Raw genomic sequence first — 26,484 nt, 5'->3', positions numbered from 1 at the left:
CTCGGCCCCACCGATTCTTTCTATCCGGCGCCACCGAGTTTCAGATGTCATAGCCACTGCCAAAAACCCTAGGCAAATCGGTTTCACCGATAGGGATCTCGGTCTCACCGAGATGGGATTGTAATCTCTATGTGTATGTCCATTATCAATATCGGTCTGACCGAGATTGAGCAATCGGTACTACCGAGATTACAATGCAAACTTTCTGGTTAGCTTATTACCAAAATCGGTTCCACCGAGTTTGTGTAATCGGTCTCACCGAGTTTACCTGACCAACTCTTTGGTCAGCTTATTACCAAAATCGGTCCCACCGAGTTTGTGTAAGCGGCCTCACAGAGATTACGTTATGCCCTAACCCTAACCATATCGGTCCTACCGAGTTGCATCTCAGTCCCACCGAAAATCCTAACGGTCACTAGGTTTGCTAAATTGGTCCGACCGAGTTTAACTATTCGGTCCCACTGAGTTTGGCAAATTGTGTGTAACGGTTAGATTTTGTGTGGAGGCTATATATACCCCTCCACCCACTCTTCATTCATGGAGAGAGCCATCAGAACAAACCTACACTTCCAACCTACATTTTCTGAGAGAGAACCACCTACACTTGTGTTGAGCTCAAGATATTCCATTCCAACCATATGAATCTTGATCTCTAGCCTTCCCCAAGTTGCTTTCCACTCAAATCTTCTTTCCACCAAATCCAAATCCTGTGAGAGAGAGTTGAGTGTTGGGGAGACTATCATTTGAAGCACAAGAGCAAGGAGTTCATCATCAACACACCATTTGTTACTTCTTGGAGAGTGTTGTCTCCTAGATTGGCTAGGTGTCACTTGGGAGCCTCCGACAAGATTGTGGAGTTGAACCAAGGAGTTTTTAAGGGCAAGGAGATCGCTTACTTCGTGAAGATCTACCGCTAGTGAGGCAAGTCCTTCGTGGGCGATGCCCATGATGGGATAGACAAGGTTGCTTCTTCGTGGACCCTTCGTGGGTGGAGCCCTCCGTGGACTCGCGCAACCGTTACCCTCCGTGGGTTGAAGTCTCCATCAACGTGGATGTACGATAGCACCACCTATTGGAACCACGACAAAAACATCCGTGTCTCCAATTGTGTTTGAATACTCCAAACCCTTCCCTTTACATTCTTGCAAGTTGCATGCTTTACTTTCCGCTGCTCATATACTCTTTGCATGCGTGCTTGATATGTATTGTGCTTGTTAAACTTGTGCTTAAACTCCACTTCAACTTAAAGAAATTAAAAACTGTAACTTTTAGCACCTAGTGTCTAATCACCCCCCCCCTCTAGACACCTCTTCTCGATCCTTTCACATGGTTTCGGAAAGTCCGAATCTATATATGGAAGTTTTCAGGGGTCTCGGAGTGGGTTCCGGAGACATCCGAAAAATCCAGGATTTTGTTTGTGGAAGAAAGTTATGAAGGACCGTCATGAGATGATCACCCCTAGTGGGCCCCATAGGGCCCACATGGGGTGCCACCTCCCTATGGAAGTCCCTGGGCCGAATTGGAATAGGGAGGGAGTCCTTCCCTCCTTCCACCAAGTGTTTGTCATGTATCCCTTGTGGTCTAATAGTAGCTAAGTTGTCTCTAATGAGAAGCTTATTATGAAACAACAGCCAGACAAAGGAAGATATGGATTTTATGAATGAATGGCTTATCTCTCAAAGCTTTGGACACACTTGACAAAAAGATATTTATTATGTAAAGAAAAACTATATCCCCTTCCTGTGCACTCAAAGCTACTTCTTGCAGGAATTGACAGAAATAAATCATCTTCAGAGCTTCAAAATACACGTCGAAGATATATACAAAATTTCATGAACATATATCTCGATGTCCAAAAAAAGACAAATACATATATTAAAATGCGCTTTTCTTTACGCAGCGGCGGGATGGACATGGACTCCTCCTCCTCCTCCTCCTTGTGGGCGGGGTCGGCCTGGACGGACTCGGCGATGAGGACGCCGGCGACGACGTTGGAGACGGGGCCGAGGAGGCCGAAGCAGAAGCCGGCGTCGATGACCCCGCGGAGCTTCACCTGGGCGTAGCGGCCGGTGATATTGGCGAGAAGCTCCGACTGCAGCGTCCGGATCTCCTCGCTGTTGAGCACGAGCTCGTCGTGCTTGAAGTTGTCCGGCCCGTAGATCTGTGTCTCAGTGTTAGCGGTGCGGCTGCGGCTGCGGGCGGTGAGGCGCATGCTGCTGATGCGGCTGCTGGTGTCGCTCTTGTTGCCGCGGGTGCTGGTGCTCCTCCTCCAGATCCTCCTGGAGGAGGAGGAGGAGGAGACCATGGAGGATCCGGTGGCGACCATGGATCTGGAGGAGGTCTGCCTCCAGTCGAGGATCTAGGGGCGGCGAACAGAGATGGCGGCGTCGGGGACGAGGGGGAGAGAGGGGGTGGGGATTCGTTCCGGTCTCCAACCCTAACCTTTGCCCGCACTTTCCTTGGCACAGATTTTTGTTCCCCGACTTCCATCTTTTCCTCGACAGAACTCCTTTCCCGTTTTGTTCTTCCCTTCTCTGGGTTCGACACATCAGAGGAGCGGACGTGCGCCGAGTCGATGGTGATGATGCCTACTCGAAGCCATATGATGGTGATGATGCCCTTCAGCGCATTAATCTTGTTAAAAGTACAATGACTTCTTTGTTTAATGAGTACGGTAGTGCCGCACATGTCAATGAAAACTTAGCAACAAGTGCATCATCAAGCACTTGTGGACTTGGTGCCTTTTCTGACGGAAAGCACGAGCTTGCATGAAGAGAAATCTGAAATGGAATTGTATTTGGCTGAACCTGTGAAGAGGTTGAATGAAAATGTCAATATCTTGGATTTTTGGAGTAAGTCTGCACCTAGGTATCCGCAACTAGCAAGAATGGCAAGTGATATCCTTGTAGTTCCTGTGTCAAGTATTGCTTCAGAATCTGCTTTTAGCTTGAGTAAGAAGGTTATAACCCTGAACCGAAGCTCACTTAAACCAAAGACAGTTGAGGCCATAATGTGTTTACAAGATTGGTATCGTTGCAAACTGTAGAAAGAAGAAGGTATGTGTTGTAATCTTGTTTGTTTCACATTCTTATTTGTATGTTTGCAAATGATTATTAACCCAATCTATCGTTGTAGATAATAAGAGAAAGGCAGAAGAAGTGATTGCGCTAGATAATGATGAAGATTCATCTTCAAATGAAAAATGTAACATAACTATTCTTTGTTCATGTCAATTGTCAGGTTGTACTTTATACTATCGCTAACTTTCTGTTCATTCCATCTTGTAGAGTTTTTGCTAGAGTGCTAGATCAATCAGAAGAGAAGATTCGGAGGAGGCATGGCGAGGTGGCAGCCAGCCATCTACTAGTCTTTATTTTGGTTCCGGACTGTAATGATATTCATGCACTTGTGTTTGTCGAAATTGGAACGTTTAGAACTTTAGATGCTATTGTCGAAACTGGAACGTTTAGATGCTGTTGTTGAAACTGGAACACTTAGATGCTAGACTGCTATTGTTTTACTATAAAACTATGGTGTTCTGCTGTCAAAATTAGTGATGCTTTTGGTGTTGTTATGCTGTTGAAACTAGTAATGTTTTCCTGCTATTTTGTTGCAGTTTAGTACTCCACTTTGATGTGGCTTACTATCAAAACTTGTGCTGTAATGTTGTTCTTTTCCTTCTGTTTTTTGCTAAACAGATTTTCTTGTTGTTTTCTTTATGACGGGCCGTCGAGTTAGGCTTCGGGCTTTCGAGCTTTTCATCGGGCCAGGCCTGGGCCTGGAAAACGTAAGAATTCATCGGGCCGAGCCTGGCTCGGGCTTGTCCCGCAGACGTCGGTTTTTTTTGCCCGGCCCGAGATATGGCTAGATATACTCGCAATGATCACTTGCGGTTGGGCTGAGAGCGCGCCACTTTGCGTGCTCTCAGTCGCCGCCACGTCTCACGTCCTGGGCGCTCCCTTCGGATTTTGTTTTATTTTTATTTTTCCGCAGGCGTTTTCGGTTTTTTCCTGGTTTTTCACCGGTCTGTCTTAGCTTTTCAAAAAAAATCAAAAAAACTTTGTGCAAAGAAACGGGTTTTTTTGCTTTTTTAAGAGGCACAGTTTTGCTTCCATGAGAGGCACGGTTTTGCTTCCGCGAGAGGCACGACCATGCCTCTCAGAAAGGAAAAGAAACGTGTTTTCACGTTTTTTTTCTTTCGTGAAAGGCATGGTTTTGCTTCCGGTCGTGCCTCTCGCAAAATAAAAAACAAGGCAAGGTTTTGCTTCCGCAAGAGGCACGACCGTGCCTCTCGGAAATGAAAAAAAATGTGTTTTCTCTTTTTTCTTCGAGAGGCGTGCCTCTCGGAAACGAAAAAAAATGTTTTTTTTGTGAGAGGCACGATTTGCTTCCGCGAGTTCTTGGTTCTGTTTTTTCATCTTTTTGTGAAAAAAATGTTTGTCAAAATCTATCAACATGGGGTCTACTTGTAAAGACCACAACGCGAGGAATCCAATGGTGAAAACGGTTCGAGATTTGGACGTACGGTTTAAGAGATAAAACATTTTGAATAAAGGAATCTATGAAAAAGGAGAAAACTCCCGGTTGTGCGTGCCACTTGTCACAACCTAAAAAGGTGTGAGTGATCTTTGAAAGGAATACTCCTCAATTAGTGATTTCGCGAAAATCGACCTACTGAGTCACCATTACCAACTCGCCACGTTATTGGGCTTGAAGGCCCGTGGTCCACGAGTTGCAAAGCCCATAGCTCAAGGGGGTATTGTTTGATCCAGAATAAATGGACCCAAAAGATTCAGAATAAATCGAGCTGAATTTTGTGGGATGCAAGATAGGTTCCAGTCACGAAATGCGTTATATTACCATCGATTTTATATTTTATGGAATGCCAAGTAGAACCTGACTGAGTTTTTTTATCACCAAAGAAGAAGTTACCTAAATTAAGTTTAAAAAGAAATCCACCTTTGTATTTACATAAACTCAGGGCTAATCTTCACCTTCTGCTTTTTCGACATGTCAACATACTTTCCGTAGGCCTTGCTTCTCCTCCCCACACCATCATCCTGCCTCATCCTCCTCGTATCCTCCCCGAACATGTACCTTCCCCTCTTTATCTCCTTTCTCCAAGCGTGATCCTTGTTGAGGCTACCACAAGTTCGTGAAAAGATATGCCCTTGAAAGGTCGGTCAATCTAAAGTATGATTATTTCACTGTCCGGTGCGACATCATGGATGTCGATTAAGAAGTTGAATTTCCATCAAATAGGTTCATTGTACTGAGTTAAACCGGACTTGAAAAAATGGTTTCATGTTAAATGTGGAGTAATATCAAGGTGAAAATACTTGAATTTCCATCAAATGGCTCAAGGGAGACTAAGATTTTAGAAATAACAATAATGATTTCATGTGTTGACACAAAAATGATTGAAAATGTCTATATTTGCAAATTTTACAAAAAAAACAAAATGTGAATATCTATATTTATATCAATTAATAACACTATCGTGTCCTATCAGTGTTTGCTATTCTAGACGTGGAAAGTGCATGTGGTGGCCAGGCTCCAGGTAGCTCGGTATTTTTTTTCCAAAGAGAATATTGTTTCTACATCTTAAAAATTCTGGAAAAAAGTATACACGTAAGCATATATGTATATTATATATATGTATAAAATTTCATGAACATATATCTTCATATGTGATGTAAAAAAAAAAGACAAACACATAGATTAAATGGGCTTTTTCTTTGTTATTTTTGTGCTAGATTTTTGTCTTTTCTGTAACCTAAACATAATCGTATCATTTTAATGATTTACACATACTTAAAGAACATGTATATGTATTTGTACAAAAAAACATTCTTTGAAAATTTTAAATATTTTTCCTTTTTTTGTAAAACGGTCTACCTGGAGCCCGTCCTATAAAACACCGCTCTCATTCTAGACCACCACATTTGTATTTTATTGTGCAACATAGCGTATTTTAGACCACTATACCTTTTGATTTTATAAACTTTATATATTTAAGCTAGTTATCCTGGGAACAAAATAAAGTAAGAATAAATATTTGTAATAATAAAAGGTGTAAATATAACTATTTTAAAATAAATATACATGTTTTGTTTTGTTATTTTTAGAAATAAATAGCGAAAATAAGGTGTATATTTTTCCCATGCTTGTAGTTATGTATATGTCTTTTTTTTAACAAAGACCCTAGAAGCATCAGGCTTTAAATTAATAAAGCCACGCTGCAGCATGTGTGTCTTTTTTTACGAATTGGATATTTATAACTCTGCTGTGCACTTGTTGCAACTGACGGGCACTTTGCTAGTGCAATAGGAATGGAGATTCTGCATTTTTATAAACTTTATATTTAAGGTATTTATACTGGGACCAAAAATAAAGTAATACTAAGAAATATTTATAATAATAAAAGTATAAATATAAATATTTTTAAATAAGTTTAAAAATTTATTTTGTAATTTTGAGTATCGTAAATAACAAAAATAAGGTATTTTTTCCATGCTTGCGGTTATGTACAAGTCCTTTTTTTTTGCGAATTGGTTATGTATAAGTTTGTTGTGCATTCCACTAAAAACAAAGTTTGTTCCCGCAAAAAAAAGTATGTTGTGCATTTGCAATTCACGGGCACTTTGCGAGTGAAACAGGAATGAAGATTCGTGCTATTCTGCATCGCTCCCAGGGATGGGAGATTCTGCGCCTGTTTCCCGCCCCAGATTCATCCACACGAAACCGTGGGCTCATTCATCGTCCCTTCCGGCTCCGACAGGTCAGCAGACCCAGCACGCACGGCGACAACCCAACCCACTGGCCGGAGTTGGCGGAAGAAAACGGCATGCAACGTCGACCTCCGGCTCTCCGCCAGCCGTACCGGAGGGAAGGGTCGGCACTCCTCCATCCTTATCCGGCGCCACGTGACCGGGCCCCACGGGAATCTCGCCGGCCACTCGCGCCCCGCCACGCCGTTCCGAGGGGAAGCACCGCGTGTCCATGGCTCCACGTCAATCCACGTCCAAGGACCATAGCTTCCGGGCGGTGACAAAAAACGCCCAGTCCAGATCCAACTTGTCATCACATTCAGAGTTAGGTGCACATCCAGATCCATCACCCCACCCTCCATGAATTACCACCCCAGGCCCAGGCCAGGGGTTAAAACTTAAAACGCCATGACCAGCCACCCAGCTTCTGCCACTCTTTCTCCCAAGGAATTCACCGCCATGATTCTACCTACCTTGACTGAGCTCACTGATCATTCAGAGATATTTATCTATCAGCACACTCATCAGTCATCAAGTCAAAGTGGGATCTCAGCAGCACCAGTCGCTCACTCGCTGGTGGGCCAGCCCTTCCCTCCCATGCAAGCAAGCAAGCCCATCCACCTCGGCTCAATGACAGACAATAGGCATGGAGCAAGTGAGTGCACCTCCAGCTCCATTTGCTATAAATGGAGCCCTCCTGCTGGGATCTGCAAGAGAACACAGTCAGACAACATCCACAACACAAGACAAGGAAGCAGTGAAGAGTAGCTAGCATCCATGGCGTGCATCAATACCTTGCAGAGCTGCTCCATGTTCAAAGGGGCCAAGAGTAAGGCCAGAAGAGGTAGAGCCAGTGGCGGGACCTTTGAGTGCCGGGCGTCCACGTTCATGGACGGGAGCGGGCTCCGGCTCGGGCTCGACGAGAACCCCGATGCCATCATCTCCGGCGAGTGGCCCGAGAACTTCTCCCTCCTCAGCTACGACGACCTCCGTGCATACCTCCAGTCACAGCAGCAGCAGCAACAACAACAACCATCCCATGCCGGCGATCAGGTTCTTCTTCTTGCTGATCTTGTGGTCTCTGCTCATCTCCTCTCTTGATGCTTCTTCTTCCTGCTGATCTTCTAGTCTCTTTCATCTCCTCTCTTGATGATGCTTCTTCTTCCTGGTGATCTTGTAGTCTCTGTCATCTCCTCTCTTGATGATGCTTCTTCCTCTTGATCCCTTGCTTGACTTTGAACCTTGTTGCTTGGTTGGTTGCAGCAGCGGGGGCCGCTCCTGCGCGAGGCCATGTCGACGCCCGTGCTGATGGTCACAGCGGAGCAGGCGCTGGTGGAGATTGAAGGCCACTTTCAGCTCGTGTCAGGCCTCCCGGTTGTCGACAGCGCCCGCCGATGTGTCGGGGTCGTTGTCAAGAGCGATCGCGTGAGGGCTTCACATGGGGTCAGCTCAGCTCCTCCCCCTTCTCTCTTTATCTGTTTTATTTACACACAACTCTTTGCCGCCTTTCGGGCCCGACAGAAGAACTAAAACAGACAGAAAAAGAAAACACAACCACACCCACATATACAAGTTGCTAACTCAGCACCACCATCTTGTGTTTGCTAATCTAGTTGCTATCTGTTGTAACAGCCAAAGACGAAGATTGCAGATGTGATGACATCTCCAGCAATCACACTATCATGCGATAAAACAGTGACCGGTAATTGTTGTTTCCACTCATCATTTTTTTTTCATATTTGTTTCCAGTTAATTTAACAGTACGCAATCGTGTGATGCCAACAGATGCCGCAGCTCTGATGCTCAGGAAGAAGATCCACAGATTACCGATAGTAAACCAGGATAATCAAGTAATAGGTGAGTAACAGAAAACACGACAAAACCAGCAGTAAAGGACTTATATATACTACTCCCCCCGTCCCATAATATAAGAGCGTTTTTTACACTAATGTAGTGTCAAAAACGCTCTTATATTATGGGACGGAGGGAGTAGATCTGTATCATCCCCTTAACATTGACTATTGTTTGGAGTATGTTTCAAGCTTAACAGGATATTCTAAACACTGCTAACAGGTATAGTTACCCGCGATGACGTTCTTCGCGCGTTGGAGGCCATGCTGAAGTTTTAGAGATGCAGGAGTCCATGCCCGGTACTTGTGGATCTGTAAATATGTGTGTCCGCGGTACTTTGAGTAGCAGGCAGATCCTATAGTCTGTAAAAGTGTTTGTAGTCTGTATCACAAAAATAAGCCTGGGAGCATTTAGGAGAGCTTTTCCTTGTAAAGAAGCACGCCAGAAAGCTTCTGCTCTGTACTGTACTGTTTGGTATCTGCGCATGAAAATGTTTCCATGAGCAATGACTTCCATATTCCACGGCAAGAAAAAGAAAAACTCATAGTAACATTTCACAAAAATGGAGGCAATATGCTTAAAAAAGGGTATGCCTAAATTGATCATGAAATTTAATTAGGTGCAGCCACGCGTGTTCATAGACAATGATGGTTAGCACACGGTTTCCAGAAGCAGTACAATAGTTTTATCACCAAAGATGTATAGCACGATGTAATTTACTAAATAAAATCTACGACTTCATGATTAACAACGAGAAGTGCAAACGAAATTCCTTTGCCCTAGACACTCAACAGACGAGGACTATATGCCTTTGAGCACTTCATCTTTTGAAGAAAAAACAGTGACTTTTATTTATTGGACATACAACATCTTTGAGCACTTCAGGTAAATGAAGTGTGCCATATGAAAACTACAGCAGAAGAGAAATGAGGGGAAAGGGCCAATGAATGCCCATACCAGAGAAAATAACCAATTCAAATGTGAAGGAACTATAATTATTTAAATTTCCAAGTAGAACTGAGATGAGAACGTACTCATTATGTATCTCATTGCAATCTGAGCATCAAAAATGACAAATCACACTTGACTCGTTGACACCTCTACTTGTTGACCTTCTTCGGATGCAATACTAGCAGTAGAAACAGCCACTGACGCAGTAGAACTTGTGCTTCCTTCTGAATCGGAAACGATTTTCATCTCTAAGTTTGGAATTACAGGTGGCTTTATCCTCCGAGTAACAGTCATGTTCAGTCCCTTAGTTGTGTGAATCGTTGCTCCGGTTGTCATCTCAACCTACAATAGAGCTATGATAAATATATTTTATCAGCTATGATGAATCAGAAAGCTGGTGGGAAACATACCGGAGGTGCTCCTGGAGCCATCTGAAAATCAAATCGCTTGACAAGCATTGCTGTTGCCACCACAGTCTGCACAGAAATTGCAGAATGTCAGTGATTCTCCCAATAGTCAAGGAAAAAATGACTCTGGGCAGTGCATCCTTGTAGCGCATAGGCTGGGATAGCAACAAATCTTTGTTTTCACAAAAAAAAAGTCTCATATCCCAAGAAGCCGAAAGAAACAAGGCCTTAATATGACTAAATCAAATTACTAATTACCAGAAAAATTCATGAAATCACAAAATGCTATTTCAATATTATCAGCTGAAACCCCAAATAATCAAAATGGATTACCTCAAAAGTAGCAAACATATCGCCTACACATTTCCTTGGCCCGCCACCAAATGGCAAGTAACTGAAAATTCAACAAGATTATATGAATACAAGTGACTATAACTTAAAGCAGGTTTGTTAGGCATTAATTAAACAGTGTAGCAAGCAGACGCCACCACTACTCTTAAGAAGGAAAGCAACCACAATCACACAATGGATCTCTAAGAGTTTGACAGTGGCAACTAGGATCACAACGTTATAATGGTGCTCATGTATGTAACAGAACATAGCGACACAGAGAAGCAAAAGCCTAAAAAACACGAGAACGTAACTGTATTGCATATTTATTTATCTATTACTAATTTCGAGTTTCAATGGTATGTTTAGAAGACGACTTTTATCTACTATAAATGGTTAGTAGATACTTGTTAGATTCATCACACCAATATGCCATAAAGGAACAACAGTCATCACTTCTTTATCAACCAATATGCCATTGCACCAACCCACCGTAATATTTCAAATTGTTAGATTCATCGCAGCTGAAGATACCACATAGTCCATACTCTTAGAATGTACCCATTGAGCATTATAATGTATCACCCGTAGCACTAAACAATATATATAACCCCATTAATGTATCTCCCATTAAGGCAATATCCAGTCTATGATAAGTTACAATTTCTAATACATTTCTCTTTATAATATCCAATGTTTACTGGAAGAATCTTTTCTGGGACATTCATAAAGGAACAACAGTCATAAAAAAATGCAACAGAGGATGTTTAAGTGTGATGGCTTCTTGCTTTTGGTAAAATCTTAAGGTGAAAAATAATTGCTGCTTTGTTTGATCAGAAGTGTGATTTCCTGTTGCTCATTGGAGTAGCATTTTAATATTCATCTCATTTATCTCTGCATCATGTTCACCCTCAATAATATCCACCTAACTATATTCCATGCTACTGTCCAAATACATTTTCTATAACAAGAAGAAATATAGCTATATACAACCGTATGTAGTCCGCATTGGAATCTCTAAAAAGACTTATATTTAGGAACGGATGGAGTACTAACTAGAGTGACACATGGTTTACCAAAAAGCATTTTATTACAGTAATAGGGATGGAACCTGAATTTTTGGTTTGTCTCATTTGGATTCGGTCCGTCCAAAGGCCACCTTTCTGGATTGAAAACATCCGCATCATCCCAATGCTTTGGGCAGCGATGAAGGTTCCAGATGGATATAAAAATGTCTTCTCCCCTAGAGAAGAGCAATATATATTTTCAGAAATACGAAAAGTTTAGCTTCCCATAGAAATGCTAAATATGAATAAACAGTATCAGGCATACAAATACCCAACAGCAACAACTAAACAAACTTCGCTACCAGCAACAGCATAAGGACAAGCAGAAAACAGAACATGTTGAGTAAAATAGTCTGCACAAGACTGGGAAAATGCTGGAACACCCTAACGTTACTCACACGGTATCTAAATATGGGAAAAAGATGTGGAAAAGCCCAAATAAGATAAAAGGAGTAGAACTCCCATGGTAATCAAGGTGGTTTTGTGACAAAATAATAAACGATCCTTACTCCTTACACTTGACTAGAGACTAAGCTAGCCTTTTCTTTAGTGATTTAACAGATAGAATTCTGCTGGAAAATGCTTACTTGCCGATCGGGTACTCCCCTAGCATATCATCCTCAAGGGAGCGGCGAATTAAAACTGGCGGCTGTGGATATAGTCTCAAAGACTGCAATAAATGTAATGTTATCATTCAACGACGAAACTCATTATGTGGCAAGGCAACAGTTTTTGGTACTTACTTCGTTAATAACTCGAGTAGTATATTTAAGTTTCTTCACATCATCAAGTGTTGGTAAACCATCTCCTAGAACAGCATCAGCCTGTGGATAATTGAGCAAAGAAAAGTTAATTGGCATTTGTACGATTCAGAAGTGTACCTCCATGGAAACCCACATTGAGCATAAAAGTTGAGTCTACCTCAGCTTGGAGCTTGGACATTACATTCGGATACTGCAAGTTAGCAATAGATAACACAGTGAGAATAAGTACCAATATTGATGGCTTGATGAATATGAAAATGATGAACGGCACATTATCATTTGACATTGCTATACTACTATAGCACTGAGTTTTCAGTTATTGGCAGTATCACACCTTAGACAGAAGATAAAATGTCCAAGTCAAGACTGCTGCAGAGGTCTCATGGCCAGCTATGAGCATTGTCATCAGATCATCACGGAGCTGCTTGCTGGACACCTAAGATAGATGGATTGAACAATGGAGCAATGTGAATATCAGCAGGTTAAAATATCTAAACGACTTTGTCAGTGCAGATGTCCCATACATCATCTCCAGATGCCAATAGAAAATGAAGAATACTAGGATCTTTCTCATTCATGTATTCCTCATGAAACTGCAAATCTTCTTCATCTACCATCCTCTGCAGTAATTGTCCCAGTGTCATGATTTTTCTAAACACAATAATTACTATTTACTAATGTCAAAGTATAAGAGAAGGCTTACCTTGCAAGTAGCAATTAGTTCATCAAGAATATTATTTATCAGTGCGAGAGCTTCATTGACCTTCCTCTGCCGAGGGGAGATGTCTTTCCATATGGGTATTTCCCAAGTTGGAATAGGAGATGTACTCCGCATTTCCGCTTCCCGTAATGTTACATACACAGCCTGATGATGAACCAGCAAACCGAATAAGTAAAGTTGACAGAAAACATAAGCAAATGAAATTTCATAATGTACTCAGGAATACGACAAAATCTGAGCAATAACCTCAACTATTCCATTATCGTAAGATAATGAATCAAAATCATAATTGAACACTGCCTTCCCGATGACATCCAGCGTTAGCCGAGAGAAGAGAGATTCCATCTCCACATCCTCCCCGTCGGATGCCGCCTTGTCCAGCTTCTGGCAGAGCCGATCTGAAGCATTTCCGAAGAGACCTATCATCGCTGTCACGTACTGCCGAGCACAATATTCAAGTGAGTAAAACCACACTAGAAAGAAAGCAATACACACAAAAACTTGATTGTCAGTAGGAAGCTAGAACCTTCTGGTGTAATGCTGGTACAATGGCACGCCGTCGAACACGCCAGATCTCCCCATCAGCCGGGATCAGACCGGTGCCCATCACAAACTCCAGTATTTCCGCAAGGATACCCTGCACCCACCATGATCAAACAAGGACTGAATCAAACAGGCATCCTACTGACTTCTGAAGCCTTTTGAAACATTTCTCTACTGTTTGGAAATGAGTAGAACCAAATTCAGAACCAAACCTTGGAATAAGCCTTGGAGTTGTCCCTCAGGATATGCTTAGCTACATCCGGATCAGAGACGATGAGGAAAGACTGGACGAAGAAAATGAAAAGAAAGGTGCAGAGCATTAGCAACATGGCAGGGTTCAGAAGACTGAAATTTTGGGGGCAATTCGATGGATGGCTCGCTCACCTTGGGCCCGAAGTTGAGGCGGAAGACGCCGCCGTAGGTGAGGAAGAGGTCGTAGAGCGGCAGGAAGAAGGCCTCCCCGGCGACGGAGGCCAGCGACCCGACCGCCTGCGGCAGCTCCGGCCCCCTGCGCTCGCCGCCCGCTACCTTGGTGAGCAGCCCGGCCGCGAGCTCCCCTGGCGGGCCGAGCTTGGCCAGCCTCGCCGCGACGGGCGCGAGCCATCTGAACAGAACAATTCAAGCACCGCGCCCAATCCAATCAGCACCGGAGCTACGCGAGGGGAAAGAAATGCGCGGAGAGGATGAGGAATTAGGCGGGGAGCACTGACCCGGGCCCCTGGGCGGTGAACTCGCCGGAGGAAATGCGGGCGGTGAGCTCGGCCCGGCGCTTCTCAAGAACCTTGTCGGGCCCGTCACCGCCGGACGCGGAGCAGCGGAGGAGCGGGCTGTTACGCCGGCTGGCGGCCGGAGCGAGGCGGAGCCGGCCCTGGCCGGAGCCGAGGTACCGGGGCGGCGGGGCGGAGGACACGTTGCAGCTGCCGGCCGTGGTGGCCATGGCGGGCGTCGCCGCGGCGCCGGCGGCGCAGCAGGGGTGCAGCGGCAGCGGCATGGGGCGGGCGCTGCCGCTGTGTCGGGGCAGGGGGGAGGGGGAGGGGGAGAGGGGATGAGGTGAGGTGCGTGCGCGCGTGCGTGGAGAGCGGAGAGTGGAGAGAAGAGGAGGGGGGGACGTGGGGTTGGGTGCTCCGTCTGTTGTTGTTGCTAACGGATACGAGGCGGCGACGACGACGACGGCGACTCGCCGGATTTTGGAGGCTGCCGTTACGGAATCTGTCGCCCGGGGGTTGGAGGTATCTTTTCCACGGTATCTTCTTCTCCGCCACCGTACCATAGTGCAAACAAAATCCACCCAAGAGAGACTTCCACACATTAATATTTTTCAGCTTCGGATTAAAATAGTGACCTAAACGATCCTATATTTCTTTACAAAAAATAAAAAATTATTTAGTTACTTAGAAAAAAGCGGAGTGAAAATCACTACGGAGGCCCGGCAAAAAAATATTTCTTTTTCAAAACAGAAGCAAAAGATAATGTCCCGTTGATTAATTAAACATAATAGAATTGTGCGGATAAAGACAAATGATTTTGCAGGTTAGACAAGATAGTCGAAGGCAACTACGAGGTACACCTGCGAAAACGTTGGTTGTAAAAGTAAGCCAACAGCTTATTTACGTTTGGCCTTTCCGGATACTAGACATGTAGGAGTATTTTCATTCAATTAAATCTTGGCGTTTGCATTTATTTCTGATTTATTTTTCATTTCTGCATTTATTCGACTACGATACACCTTTGATGATTTTTTTGGTCTCACCATGACATGTCGGCTCAGTCTTTTAAAAAGTGCTCATTAAAAAACTAAGAGAAGCATCCCTAACACTGAACTGCATTCCTGAAGGATATATTATTCAGAGTTGCACAAATTACTGTAGATAAATAAATAAATAAATCAATCACAATCGTGAAAGCTCAGCACCTAAGTTGAGGTGGCTAGCTGCAGCCGGCTGGAAAACCATCAACAGCTCGAGTGATAAATGAATAAAATGAAATCCTAATGCTCAAGCTTGGACGATGCAAACAGACAGACAGACAGGTCCAGGCTGCATTCGCGAAACAAAGAAAGAAAAAACACAGGTTCAAACTTCAGACTAGATAGAGGTTTCTGTAAATCACAGGGCAACTAATCGCTGAAGAAACACCAGCACAGCCCAGAAACGCAGGCAGGCAGAGCCGACGTGTTTCAAGATCCCACCCAGGCCGCGCTCGTCCACGAGCAAGACCGATTTCCGAGACGCAAGACAAGATCACGGTGCTCGTCTGCTTTCAAAATTTCGTTTTGCTCGGGTGAAGATGGTGACGACATTAACACGCAACTGATCCATCCAACGTCCATACTGCTCAAGGTTCGAATCTCATCGCCCTGATCCATCCAATCTCCAGATATTGTAAGTCATTTGATGGCAAACTTTTGGTTATCCGGAATGTTGAAATGAACATTCCACGTAGCAGCAACTCGTCGCCTTTTTTTTTACTCATGATGAAGATCCACTTACAAATATCGTAAACAATATTTTACTAATTTTTGTAAAAATTAGGCTCAAATTTGACTGCCCACACAGATATAATGGTTAGATATGGTTTGTAACTAGTTGCTCGGTTAAAAGTTGATGTACATTATTATTAATTAAATACACCGTAGAACAATTGTTCTACGGTTCATGGTTCAAGAAAAGTTGGTGATGATCCCCTAGTTATATTGTGTGGATGCACTAAGCAACATCTTTTTTTAAATGTTTCTATGATCTATGTTTTTTTTGTTAGATAAGCTTGTTTTCTTGATCATGTCTCATCTAGGGTTTTAGCATGTAGGGTTTTAGATAATTTTGACCTATTGAGCAGCCCCATCCATATCTTAGGTTCTGATGCCTCCTCTACAATTTGTTTCCCTTTCAATTTTCTGATCTTCTGATTTTCTTCATCTTCATCCATCTTTCCCTACTTGCTACCGGCGGCGGCTAGGGGACGGGCGCGCTCGATGGCGTGGGGGACAGAATTAATAATGGGTTAAAGGATCGCACCTTTAACCCGGTTAGTTTGCCAACTCGGTTTTTGTGGCCTCCAGGTAATTTGTCTGAAAAAGAAACAGAATTCACTCACCTTTTCTTTTGTTTTCTTTCATATCCATTGATTTATTATCTAATGGACCAAATTCAATGTGACTGAAACATAAATTTTTTTTCAGATACCTAACGTATATAGATGCTCCAAAAGAAAAATGAAGAATAGCACCAATCCGTTAAACTAGCCACGGTTGTATAGCTAGTTTTTGTGGAGCATGGCGTTTTGGCTCTCGGCCTCCACGGAGGCCGATTCTTTGAAAGAAAATAAAAAAAAATCAAACTTTTCTGTTTCGAAAAAAATCTAAAAAATTGTGTAAGTAAACAAGGATGTGAGGCGTATGTGTGTACAATTTCAGGATGAAATACGTTGAAATGTGACCTTTGAAAAAAGACAAATTCATGTTCTGGAAGGATGAATAGTATAATGTGTTACTCCCTCCATTCCAAAATATAGTGCGCCCGCGCTTTCCGAGGTCCAACTTTGACCATAAATTTAACCAACGAGACCAACTGCGGCGGGAGAAAAAAATTATATAATTAAAAACTTCTTTCGAATACGAATTCACTGATATAATTTTTGCTCCCGCCACAATCGGTCTTGGTAGTTAAATTTACGGTCAAATTTGAAGCACGTGGATAGATGAAGCACTACATTGTGGAATGGAGGGAGTAAAAAGCCGCAGATTTGTTATTTTTGCAGAGCCCTCATTTCAATGTATCCCGTCCTGAAAATTACACGCTTGTGCGCCATGCCTTCATCTATCTCTATATTGTTTTTCCGAATTTTTTGAAATCTAAAAATATGAATTGTCCAAAAATTCGGATTTTGTATTTGGAGGCCTCCATGGAGCTCGGTCTCCAAAAGCAATTTCCGGTTTTTGTGCAATTAACTCATTTGTATCTGTGTTCCGTTCCTTGGCTTGAACCGTGCTCCCGGTCAAAGATGCTAGGCTAGCTCTCCCACGCACCCTCGCCAAGCCAGCCACAGCCCGCGAGAGCGATTGACGGCCACCAAATCCATGGAGGCATCCACCGGCCAGGGTCCACACCAACAGGGATGCGGAGCAGCAGACGACGATGGCATATACATATGCGTACTCCTTTTGTAGTACTGTATGTATGTACTACTAGTACTAGTGGTACATCTCAGTTGAGTTAATTATCAGCTCACCCGCAAAAAAAAAGAGTTAATTATCAGCTGGTTGATCCAGTAGTGATAGTAGTAGCAGTGATACGGCACGTACGCTCCTGCGCCGCTGGAACGATTTGGACCCATTCCCTCCCTCTCTCTCGACCGATCCAACGGGAACAGTCAAGTCATGCGAAGGCAATGCGTGTCGTGATGCTGCACGGTAACAAAAGAAAACAAATCGCAATGCAGCAGTGTTTAGACTGCGATGAGAAGATGCGAACTAGACGATCGAGCTTGTCCAGTGGTGAACTAAACAGAGTTCATCTGCCCCTAGTGGTTTTGTTGTCTCCTTGTGAGCAGAGGAGAGGCCGGCAGGCCGACTGTATCCCAACCCAACCGACTGCAATGCAAAGCATGCGGGGCACACTGTCAGTTGGGCTGAGTTGGGTTCAGACTTCAGAGGCACACAGGCGGAAGCGGCCAAACCTGAAAAGCAGATTCTTGTTGTTAATATCTGTTTGGATACTTTAACACAGTTAGAGTTAGAGTTATTTTCTAACCCACTCTAATCCAAATAAGCATCTCTCCATCGGGATAGTTGGGTTAGATGGAATTAACCCACTCTAACCCTCCCTGTTTGGATATTTTTGAGTTATTTGAGCCTCCAATTAACCCAAACTAACTCTAACCCCATGATCCAAACAGGGCCTAAGTATACAGTACTGTACGTTTGTTCCATCCATCTGCTTCTTCTTTTTCTTTGTCCACACGAGCAGTGCGCCTGCTCCGTTCACAGGGAGGCAGTAGAGGCATGCATATGCATGCATGGATCTCTCTATTTTCTTTTTTCTTTTGAGCAAAATGCATGCATAGATGGATGGATGGACGCATGCACAAGGCAGGAAGAAGCCAGCCAGGCCCGGCCGCGAAACGATCCGCTAGCTGCTTTTCGTCGTACGTGCGTAAAACACGGCACCACATTTAAAACTCAAACTTATCTACAAAAAATAGACAGCAAGTAGGGTTAAAGTCAGTTCAAGTAGTAGTAGCCATACTGTGAACCTGATCAGGATTTGTGCTGCGTCGAGAAGGCCAATTGAAGGAGAATGAGGGGTGATCTGCTGGCCATTTTGCGGAGGATCATGTTGGTGCTTGCAGCCTGCAGCTTTATTCAGACTGCCTGTTTTCATTTTGCTAGCTGTGCCTTTTGCTTATATGGGTACGTACTTGATACTTTGTCACTCTTATCCTGGCTTGTAATAGGGCTAGTCTGCTATGGTGTTGTCTCGGTTTTCTCTCATAGTGTTCGTTTCAATCTATCTAGCTAAATAGTCATTATCTTCCAGTCCTTTCGCTCCAAAGAAGCTGAAATGTCTTAGATTATTACTAGAAATAAAATTTTGAACAAACCAAAATTTGAATTTATGTAGCAAAATATAGTCATTATCATTTGCTATCTTAAAAAAAACAAAATTTGAATTTATGTAGCAAAATATAGCCATTATATCTTAAAAAAAATTCTTGAAATAAGCTCAAAAATTGGTAGATTACTACTGAAAACATGCACTCCCTCCGTCTCATAATGTAAGACATTTTTTGGCGGTAGTATTTACTGTAATTGTTTCGAAGTTTTTGAAAAGTATCAAATTGGACTATATATTTGGTATTTGCCAACTTAAACATGCAAATATTGATATGTTTTTCTTTTGCAGCAAACAAATATTGATATGCTTGTATCGAGCCCTGGAGCATGTCCGTCATCTCGCTCTCATGCGTGCCTACTTGATGTCCTGTGCACTACTTGCGTGTGGGTTGTTGGTGTTGTTCGGCTGAGAATGATAGATTCGGTTGCTGAGTTGGGACTTGGGACGTGTAGTAGTAAATAAAATTGTATTTATGGAGGGTAAGCTAGAGCCTGTTGAAGCCTCCCTACCAGACTCGCCACTGGTAGTAGTAGCAGTGATAGTGTGATACTATATTCCCCTCTCCCTCTCTCGATCGAACGAACAATCATGGGAAGGCTTGATGGTACATGGTGACAAAACAAATTGCAACGCAATGCTGTGTTTAGATGGTGATAACGTGCGATTTGTAAGTGTGCTTGCCTAGTGCGGAATTAAACATAAGGTTGCTTTGTAGTATGATCTCATCTGAGGAAGGAAAGCATAGTCTTCATTGTCAGTAAGTAGTACTTCTATTCGTTCGAGTACTACATCCAGAATATTTGATCCGCCTGTCTCCGGATGATGGGGTGAATCAGGTGAGTTCCCCACACCACTCTTGTTTGCTGAAAAACCTCATCTTTAGATTAGTGAATGAAGTCGGAAAATATGCATTAGGTAGCAACTTGATTATGGGCTACCAAAATATCAGTACGATTCATAGTACAATGGAATCAAGAAGAAGAAGCTTCGTGAGTGTCTAGTCAGCCCTGCTCATCGTGTTTGCAATGAGGGAGATGTCACGAGTAGAGGGTTATTAGGTTGCCAAATAGAGGCATTTTCTGCTGCAATGTGGGACTGTTAAGTGGATAAAAAATAGGCATGTTGGTTTTTATGTTGTTGCTTATATATTGCAAGGTGTTGGTGCTTGCACATATGTTGAGTGGATTGAAAGGGAGTAGGAAGGCAAATCTAAGGCGGTCATTAGGGATCTTGCCATGAAGACCATGAAGTTGGAGAGCAGGGTCAAAGAGTGTGAGGTAGAAATACAGAGGAATCGTCATGAAAAGAGGGCAAATTGGAAGGATGCAGAAGGAAAGATTGCTGTCTAGGGATAGGATGTTGGGATTTTGACTGTTATGTATCTTCCCATGTGTGCCATTATGTTTGGTGTCATTGTTAGCAAGCAGGACATGTGTAATGAGTGATGCTATTATGCTGTGGAGACATCATGATATACCATTTGATGTTGAAATGATGGAATATTTAGTAGATGAGTGAATGTGGTACTTAACTGACTATTTAGCATTAGTACATATATGAGATAAGTCAGGTTACTTATATGCGACAAGCAATAGTACTTATAAGTGATAAGTCAGGTCACTTATATCAGAAAGGCAGCATTTCCTTCTATGTGATATGTACACTAAGATGATAAGTCACTTGACTTATAGAAACAACACACTAACATGATAATTCAGATCACTTATGCAAACATTATTCACATGATGATTCAGTTGACTTATAACAGAAAAACAAACAGTAATTATACCTGTTATTAAAAACTTAAGAATTCTTGTTTAGTAAGACATCACATTTAGAAGAAGAAAAAACACTGAAATATGCTTTGACCCTTGTCTTTGCATCCAATTTCTCGGTCCAGTGAAATGCGCCTACGATGTGCTCATCCATATACTGACAATTTACTCTTCACTTCACCTAGTTAGTTGATCTGTTAATGGCCCATTGGTCATCCAATTTCTCGGTCTAGTGAAACCCCGAGAGTAGCTACAGCCACCAAAAAAAAGGAGGCAGGTAGACTATAGTTGAGCCCGTATGTGCGGGAGAAGTGTTATGCACATGACAAACTTTGTACGATGCACACATGATGGTTAAGTCTAGCCGGACATATGTACGATTGAGCAAGTCGCCGTCCGCTGTATTGTTGTGTCGTCCATAAATCATGCACTTGTATCGTGCATGGAGCAGTTTCGCCCGTGTGGCAAGGTGCTAGGCTGGAGAGGGGAACTGCGTTTGCCGTGGGGAAGTGAGGCACCATGCATGTGCATGCATGTACATGGCCACATGCATCTTTCGGATGCAGAGGCCCGGGATGACATCCTTTAAAAAAAAATATGCATCCATATGCAATTTTGTTTTGGATAAAATGCACGCATGAGTGATATGCTGCTTTGAACAGTGATTGCGCCCAACGGCGGAGCTACGTGGGGCGAACCTGGGCCATCGCCCCTCCAGCGAAAATGAATTTTTTTACTACCCCTATATATTACATACAGCCCACAACCAGAAGGCCCGTTTATCAACTACAGTCTTCATTGCCTGGAGACGAATGAATCCAGCCACCTGCGACTGCGGACGCCTGCGACCTAATCGAATTCCCCTTTGACCTGCCGCTTGGGACCATGGACGCCTGAGAGTCGGGTGGGGCACCGGCGTCCGGCGGACCGGCCGCTGTGGCTTGCCGGCGCCGCGTGGGGACTGGCCACTTGCTGATGGCGGGCGGCCGGCTAGGACTAGCCGCTGTTCCATCCACTCCTCTACTCCGACCTCTGCTGCGGAAAACATCAGGCAACCACATCGGCGCCCTGTAGTGCCTCAGTGAGCTGGTGAGCAGCTGCTCTCGCTGGATCTTGCTTTTGCTCCTGTACGTTGCCTAGTCTGCTAGTCAATCTCCCCCATCTGGTCGTCCTAGCAAGCTAGCTAGATTACTCTGTCAATAGTGCTCTCTCAAAGTTATTTGGACCCTGTCAACACTGCTCGCTAGATCTGGGTCCATCTCTCCCGTATGGAAATTGTAGAAAGTTCAATTATTTTGATTCTGAATTTTATTTCACCTTAGTTGAGGAAAATTCTAATTAGGTCATCTCGTCATGGATTTATTCAATTGCATTTTGTACTGAATAGAAAATGTCCTTTGCAGTGAAGGGAGTCAGTGAAGCTTAAAGAGAAAATGATTGATGCATTTTTCAAAAAGAAAGAGATGTGATTCAGTTGATGAACCAACAGCAACCGAAGCAATGCTTGTTCAGCCAACAGACTATGTTCAGCCTCTGTTGTTGCTCGAATTTGAGCAACATGGACCACATCCTTCGAAAAATGTGTCAACCTTAACAAATCTTTGTCGATATCTCTTTGAGACAGGGAGACATTCTATCTACAATTTGGTTGATCGATTGTTGCTATTGGTTCTAACTCTTCCAGTTTCTACAGCAAGTGTCGAGCGAGCATTCTTAACTTTGAAGATCATTAAGACAAGGCTACGTAATACCATGGAAGATGATTATCTATCCAATAGCTTGCTAGTAAACTTGCTAGTAAAAATAGAGAGTGAAATCTCAGAGAAGTACAACTGTGAAGATGTTCTTATGCACTTTAAGGGTGCAAAGAAGCGAAAAGCTAATCTGTAGTGTAGTGTTGTTGTAGTGAACTGAATGCTCCATGGTTAAATGGCATTTTGGTATAGTTCCTTTTGTTATGGAGTAGGTTATATATATAATTAAAATTAGAAATGTATTTTGTAAGCTACTGTGGAGAAGATCAATATAATCGTATAAGTTTCTCGATATTTGCAATATCTAACTTGTGGTATTTGTATGATTTTGTATTTGAGTCTTTTTACAGCTTCGCCCTTCCAAAGATTTCTTTCAAGCTTCGCCACTAATTGCGCCTCCACTGATGGGTGAAGTATGCATGGTTGGTTCGTCTACCGGCCCTCGTTGGTGAAAACGAAACGATGCAGGGCGGGCTGTGGGTCGATGGTTGTCGATCTTCGGACTCGGTGCGCTAGCTGCCACAGTCACAAATCACAACCGAGGAGGAGGGGCCGTGGTGTGGCACTGGCAGGCGGAGCACGCAGAGGAGACTGCGGGGCTGTTTGGTTCTAGGACTAGCATTGTCACACCTTGTCACACATTTTTGTCAAGCTTGCCTAAGGTTAGTTCATCAAAATGAGAGCCACAAGTTGGCAAACCTAAGGGAATCTTGCCACACTTTTTTTTTTGAAAACCACCTCATATATTAATTAACCAACAGAGTTATTACAATCACTCATTACAAAATTCATCACACAGGCCGGAACATCATTAACAAGAATACCGTCTGACCTATTATCAAAACTATACTTAGCAATAAGATGAGCTACCACATTGGCTGACCGGTTAATCTTTGAAATTTTGACCATAGGTAGCATCTTGGAGATACTCATTGCTTCCTTCTTCAAATCAAATAGCGCTGACCTGTCAAAACTTTCCTTTGCAAGAGACGCAGCAACAAGCACACAGTCAGTCTCTAAAATTATAGGATTGTGGAGCGTAATACCTATATAGAGACCAGCAATGCAGGCCCGAAGTTCCGCTTCCTCCATGCTTTTACAACATCCAATGAAATCCCAAGAAGAGACAATGACATTTCCAGAGGAGTCCCTAGCCACCACACCCACACTTGCAGCGCTAATGCTCTCCACAAAGCTTGCGTCGACATTTATCTTGATATAATCCGAAGGAGGGGGTTGCCAAGCCACCTGAATTCCCAAGGTATTAGGAACAGATTTTAGACCAGGAGCGGTACCTTTTCCTTTATTCTTCGAGTCCACCAGTGGATAGGAATGGCAAGCAACAAACGACGACCAGTAATTATCCACAAAACTAGTAGAGCCTGTGACAGATTCCTTCCCCTTACCAAAAATCAAATCATTTCTCAAATGCCAGGCTCTCCAAAAGATGAAGATAATTCTGTCACGCATCAGAGGACTCAATTGATCCAGAAGGATAAGAAACCAATCACACCCAGTATACCTGAACACCTCCTCCGCAGGTAATTCCCAAGTGTCCCTCATGGCCATACGCAAAGCATAAGCCTTTGGACAGTGGACAAGCGCATGAAACATACTTTCATCTTCCACTCCACAAATTGAGCAAGTACTAACCGTAGCTTGGTGATGCACCACTCTGTTAACCTGGACAGCCAAGCTATTGGTAGCTACCCTCCACGCAAAAATACGAATTTTCTGAGGAGCATTGGCTTTCCAGATCAAATCCCAAATTTTTCTCTACCCCCTCATAGCCCTACTATGTTGCCCCTCATCTTCTTCTTTTTCCTTAAGATTGAGCGCAAGCTTGTACGCACTTTTAACCGAGAACAACCCATTCTTCTCATAATGCCACGCAACAAAGTCACCGTCCCCTACTGATTGAATGCGCAAACTAAGGATCTCCTCCGCATCATGCGGGTAAAACAGATGCTTGACCAAATCCTCATCCCATCTCCTAGGGCCACTCAAGATCAATTCAGATACCCATTTAATTCTGGTCCTGTTCTTCCTTGCAGTAACTTTAAGCCCAGAGGTTCTAGGGAGCCAGTTATCTCTCCAGATATTAATATTAGACCCATCAGGCACTCTCCAAATTACTCCTGATTTTAGCAGATCCAACCCATGCACAATACCTTGCCAAGAGAGAGATGTGGATTGTGGAAAAACAGTATCAAGGAGATGCCCCTGGGGGTAATATTTTGCCTTGATCACCTTGGCGCACAAGGATTCAGGGTTAACCACCAACCTCCAGGCCTGCTTAGCTAGGAGAGCTTGATTAAATAATCTGAGGTCGCGAAATCCCATGCCTCCCTCACCCTTGGGCCTAGTCAATTTATCCCAAGCCAGCCAATGAGTTCTCCTCCTATCCTCCTCATCACCCCACCAAAAATTCCTAATAATCTGCGATAATTCCTCACAAAGTGACGCCGGAAATTTAAAGATGCCCATAGCATACACCGGAAGGGCCTGCAAGACAGATTTAATCAAAGTTTCCTTCGCCCCACAAGACGCATATTTTTCGATCCAATCCGAAAGAATTTTGAGAGCTTTTTCTTTGGTAGATTGAAATTTACCCGCCTTCATTCTCCCTTGAGGCACCGGCAGTCCAAGATATTTGTCCTCAAAACCCTCAGCGGTGATGCACAAGATTACCATAACAGCCACTTGACATTCCATACTGCAGTTCTTCCCAAACATAATAGAACACTTATCTGGGCTCAATAGCTGACCAGTTCCCTTTTCATAAGAGGCAATAACATTTTTAATTACCAACGCTTGATCAATAGTCCCCTTGAAAAATAATAGGCAATCATCAGCAAACATAAGATGGGAAACACCCGGGGCATTCCTATTAACCTTGAAATCCAGAAGAGCACCTCTAGAACATGCATCCTGAAGCAACAGAGATAGCGCCTCCGCCACAAACAAGAATAAATACGGAGATAGAGGATCCTCTTGTCTAATACCACAGGACGGGGAGAATGATTCCAACAGTTGGCCATTGAAGCGAACAGAAAACTTGACTGATGTAACACAAGCCATAATCCATTTTATCCACCCCGGAGCGAATCCCAATGCCCCCAACATGCTCTTCAAAAAGTGCCAGTCGACCCTGTCATACGCTTTTGCCATATCCAATTTATAAGCACAAAATTCACCCTGGCCGTCCTTAAGCGTGCTCAAAGAATGCATACATTCAAAGGCTATAAGCGCATTATCAGAGATTAGTCTCCCAAGGATAAAAGCACTTTGGGATGGAGAGATCATACCATCAAGAATCGGTCTCAATCTGTTGACGAGGCATTTAGAAATAATTTTATAAATAACATTACACAGACTGATAGGCCGGAACTCTTTAATCGACTGGGGGTTCTTCACCTTAGGAATTAGAACAATAACCGTATCATTTACACCCTCCGGCATGACCCCAGTGTCAAAGAACCTTTTTACTGCACGAATAATATCTTCTTTGAGCAATCCCCAATTCCGCTGAAAAAACCTTGCAGGAAAGCCATCTGGACCTGGAGCTTTAAGGGGTCCAATTTGAAAAAGGGCGTCACTGATTTCTTGATCCGAGAACGGCTTACATAAATCATCATTCATCTCATCAGTAACAATTGGGTTGACAAGCGGAATAATAAGAGAAGGATCAACCATACCATTGCAGGTGTACAAATGCTTAAAAAAGGAATTAGCGATTTCCTGTATTTCATCCACATTCTCAGTAACTGTACCATCGTTCCTCCTCAGCCTAGAGATATTATTCTTTTTGGATCTCCAGGAAGCCTTTGATCGAAAGAATTTTGTATTCCTATCTCCCCATTTAATTTCATCAATCCGAGATCTTTGTTTCCATAATATCTCTTCTTTAAAAAGAAGCTCATCCATGTCCCTGAGAAT

General features: G+C 43.2%; 2 protein-coding genes and 1 long non-coding RNA gene across 4 annotated transcripts; 2 read left to right on the top strand and 1 right to left on the bottom strand.

Moving 5' to 3' along the window:
• The first annotated feature begins 7,469 nt into the window (after window positions 1–7,469).
• On the top strand, window positions 7,470–9,127 carry LOC125515460 (uncharacterized). Of its 2 annotated transcripts, none has more exons than XM_048680930.2 (5): window positions 7,470–7,823; window positions 8,037–8,213; window positions 8,403–8,472; window positions 8,556–8,627; window positions 8,844–9,127. In XM_048680930.2, the coding sequence occupies exons 1-5, from the start codon at window positions 7,548–7,550 to the stop codon at window positions 8,897–8,899; spliced, it is 651 nt and encodes a 216-aa protein (XP_048536887.2). In that variant the 5' UTR covers window positions 7,470–7,547; the 3' UTR covers window positions 8,900–9,127. The 2 variants fall into 2 exon arrangements, with proteins under 2 accessions (XP_048536887.2, XP_048536886.2); XM_048680929.2 differs by having other exon boundaries at window positions 7,471–7,823; window positions 8,034–8,213.
• On the bottom strand, window positions 8,767–14,627 carry LOC125515459 (protein LUTEIN DEFICIENT 5, chloroplastic). Its single transcript, XM_048680927.2, has 16 exons — window positions 14,115–14,627; window positions 13,789–14,008; window positions 13,617–13,688; window positions 13,388–13,498; window positions 13,108–13,299; window positions 12,844–13,005; window positions 12,665–12,760; window positions 12,475–12,576; window positions 12,298–12,330; window positions 12,120–12,200; window positions 11,964–12,046; window positions 11,421–11,552; window positions 10,313–10,373; window positions 9,983–10,048; window positions 9,656–9,914; window positions 8,767–9,099 (listed from the first exon to the last, which is right to left on the bottom strand). The coding sequence occupies exons 1-15, from the start codon at window positions 14,393–14,395 to the stop codon at window positions 9,699–9,701; spliced, it is 1,908 nt and encodes a 635-aa protein (XP_048536884.2). The 5' UTR covers window positions 14,396–14,627; the 3' UTR covers window positions 8,767–9,099; window positions 9,656–9,698.
• A 6,961-nt stretch (window positions 14,628–21,588) lies between these two features.
• Window positions 21,589–22,839, top strand: LOC147966694 (uncharacterized). The gene is made up of 2 exons (XR_015607847.1): window positions 21,589–21,880; window positions 22,195–22,839. It is a non-coding gene; the product is annotated as an uncharacterized LOC147966694 (long non-coding RNA).
• Window positions 22,840–26,484: the final 3,645 nt, after the last annotated feature.

The sequence above is a fragment of the Triticum urartu genome, chromosome 6A (assembly GCF_056163025.1).
Source record: "Triticum urartu cultivar PI428250 chromosome 6A, HENAU_Tu73, whole genome shotgun sequence".
NCBI lineage: Eukaryota > Viridiplantae > Streptophyta > Magnoliopsida > Poales > Poaceae > Triticum > Triticum urartu.
This window is presented reverse-complemented; position numbering and strand designations above follow the sequence as displayed.

What these genes read in the sequence shown, in the direction of transcription:
- LOC125515460 (XM_048680929.2), top strand. Translation starts at nt 7,548, where the DNA reads ATGGCGTGCATCAATACCTTGCAGAGCTGCTCCATGTTCAAAGGGGCC. An exon ending in GCGTGAGGGCTTCACATGGG is followed by an intron (nt 8,214 to 8,402) that starts GTCAGCTCAGCT and finishes CTGTTGTAACAG; the next exon opens with CCAAAGACGAAGATTGCAGA. An exon ending in CCAGGATAATCAAGTAATAG is followed by an intron (nt 8,628 to 8,843) that starts GTGAGTAACAGA and finishes CACTGCTAACAG; the next exon opens with GTATAGTTACCCGCGATGAC.
- LOC125515459 (XM_048680927.2), bottom strand. Translation starts at nt 14,395, where the DNA reads ATGCCGCTGCCGCTGCACCCCTGCTGCGCCGCCGGCGCCGCGGCGACG. An exon ending in ACTCCAAGGCTTATTCCAAG is followed by an intron (nt 13,499 to 13,616) that starts GTTTGGTTCTGA and finishes TGGTGGGTGCAG; the next exon opens with GGTATCCTTGCGGAAATACT. An exon ending in TATTGGCATCTGGAGATGAT is followed by an intron (nt 12,577 to 12,664) that starts GTATGGGACATC and finishes CATCTATCTTAG; the next exon opens with GTGTCCAGCAAGCAGCTCCG.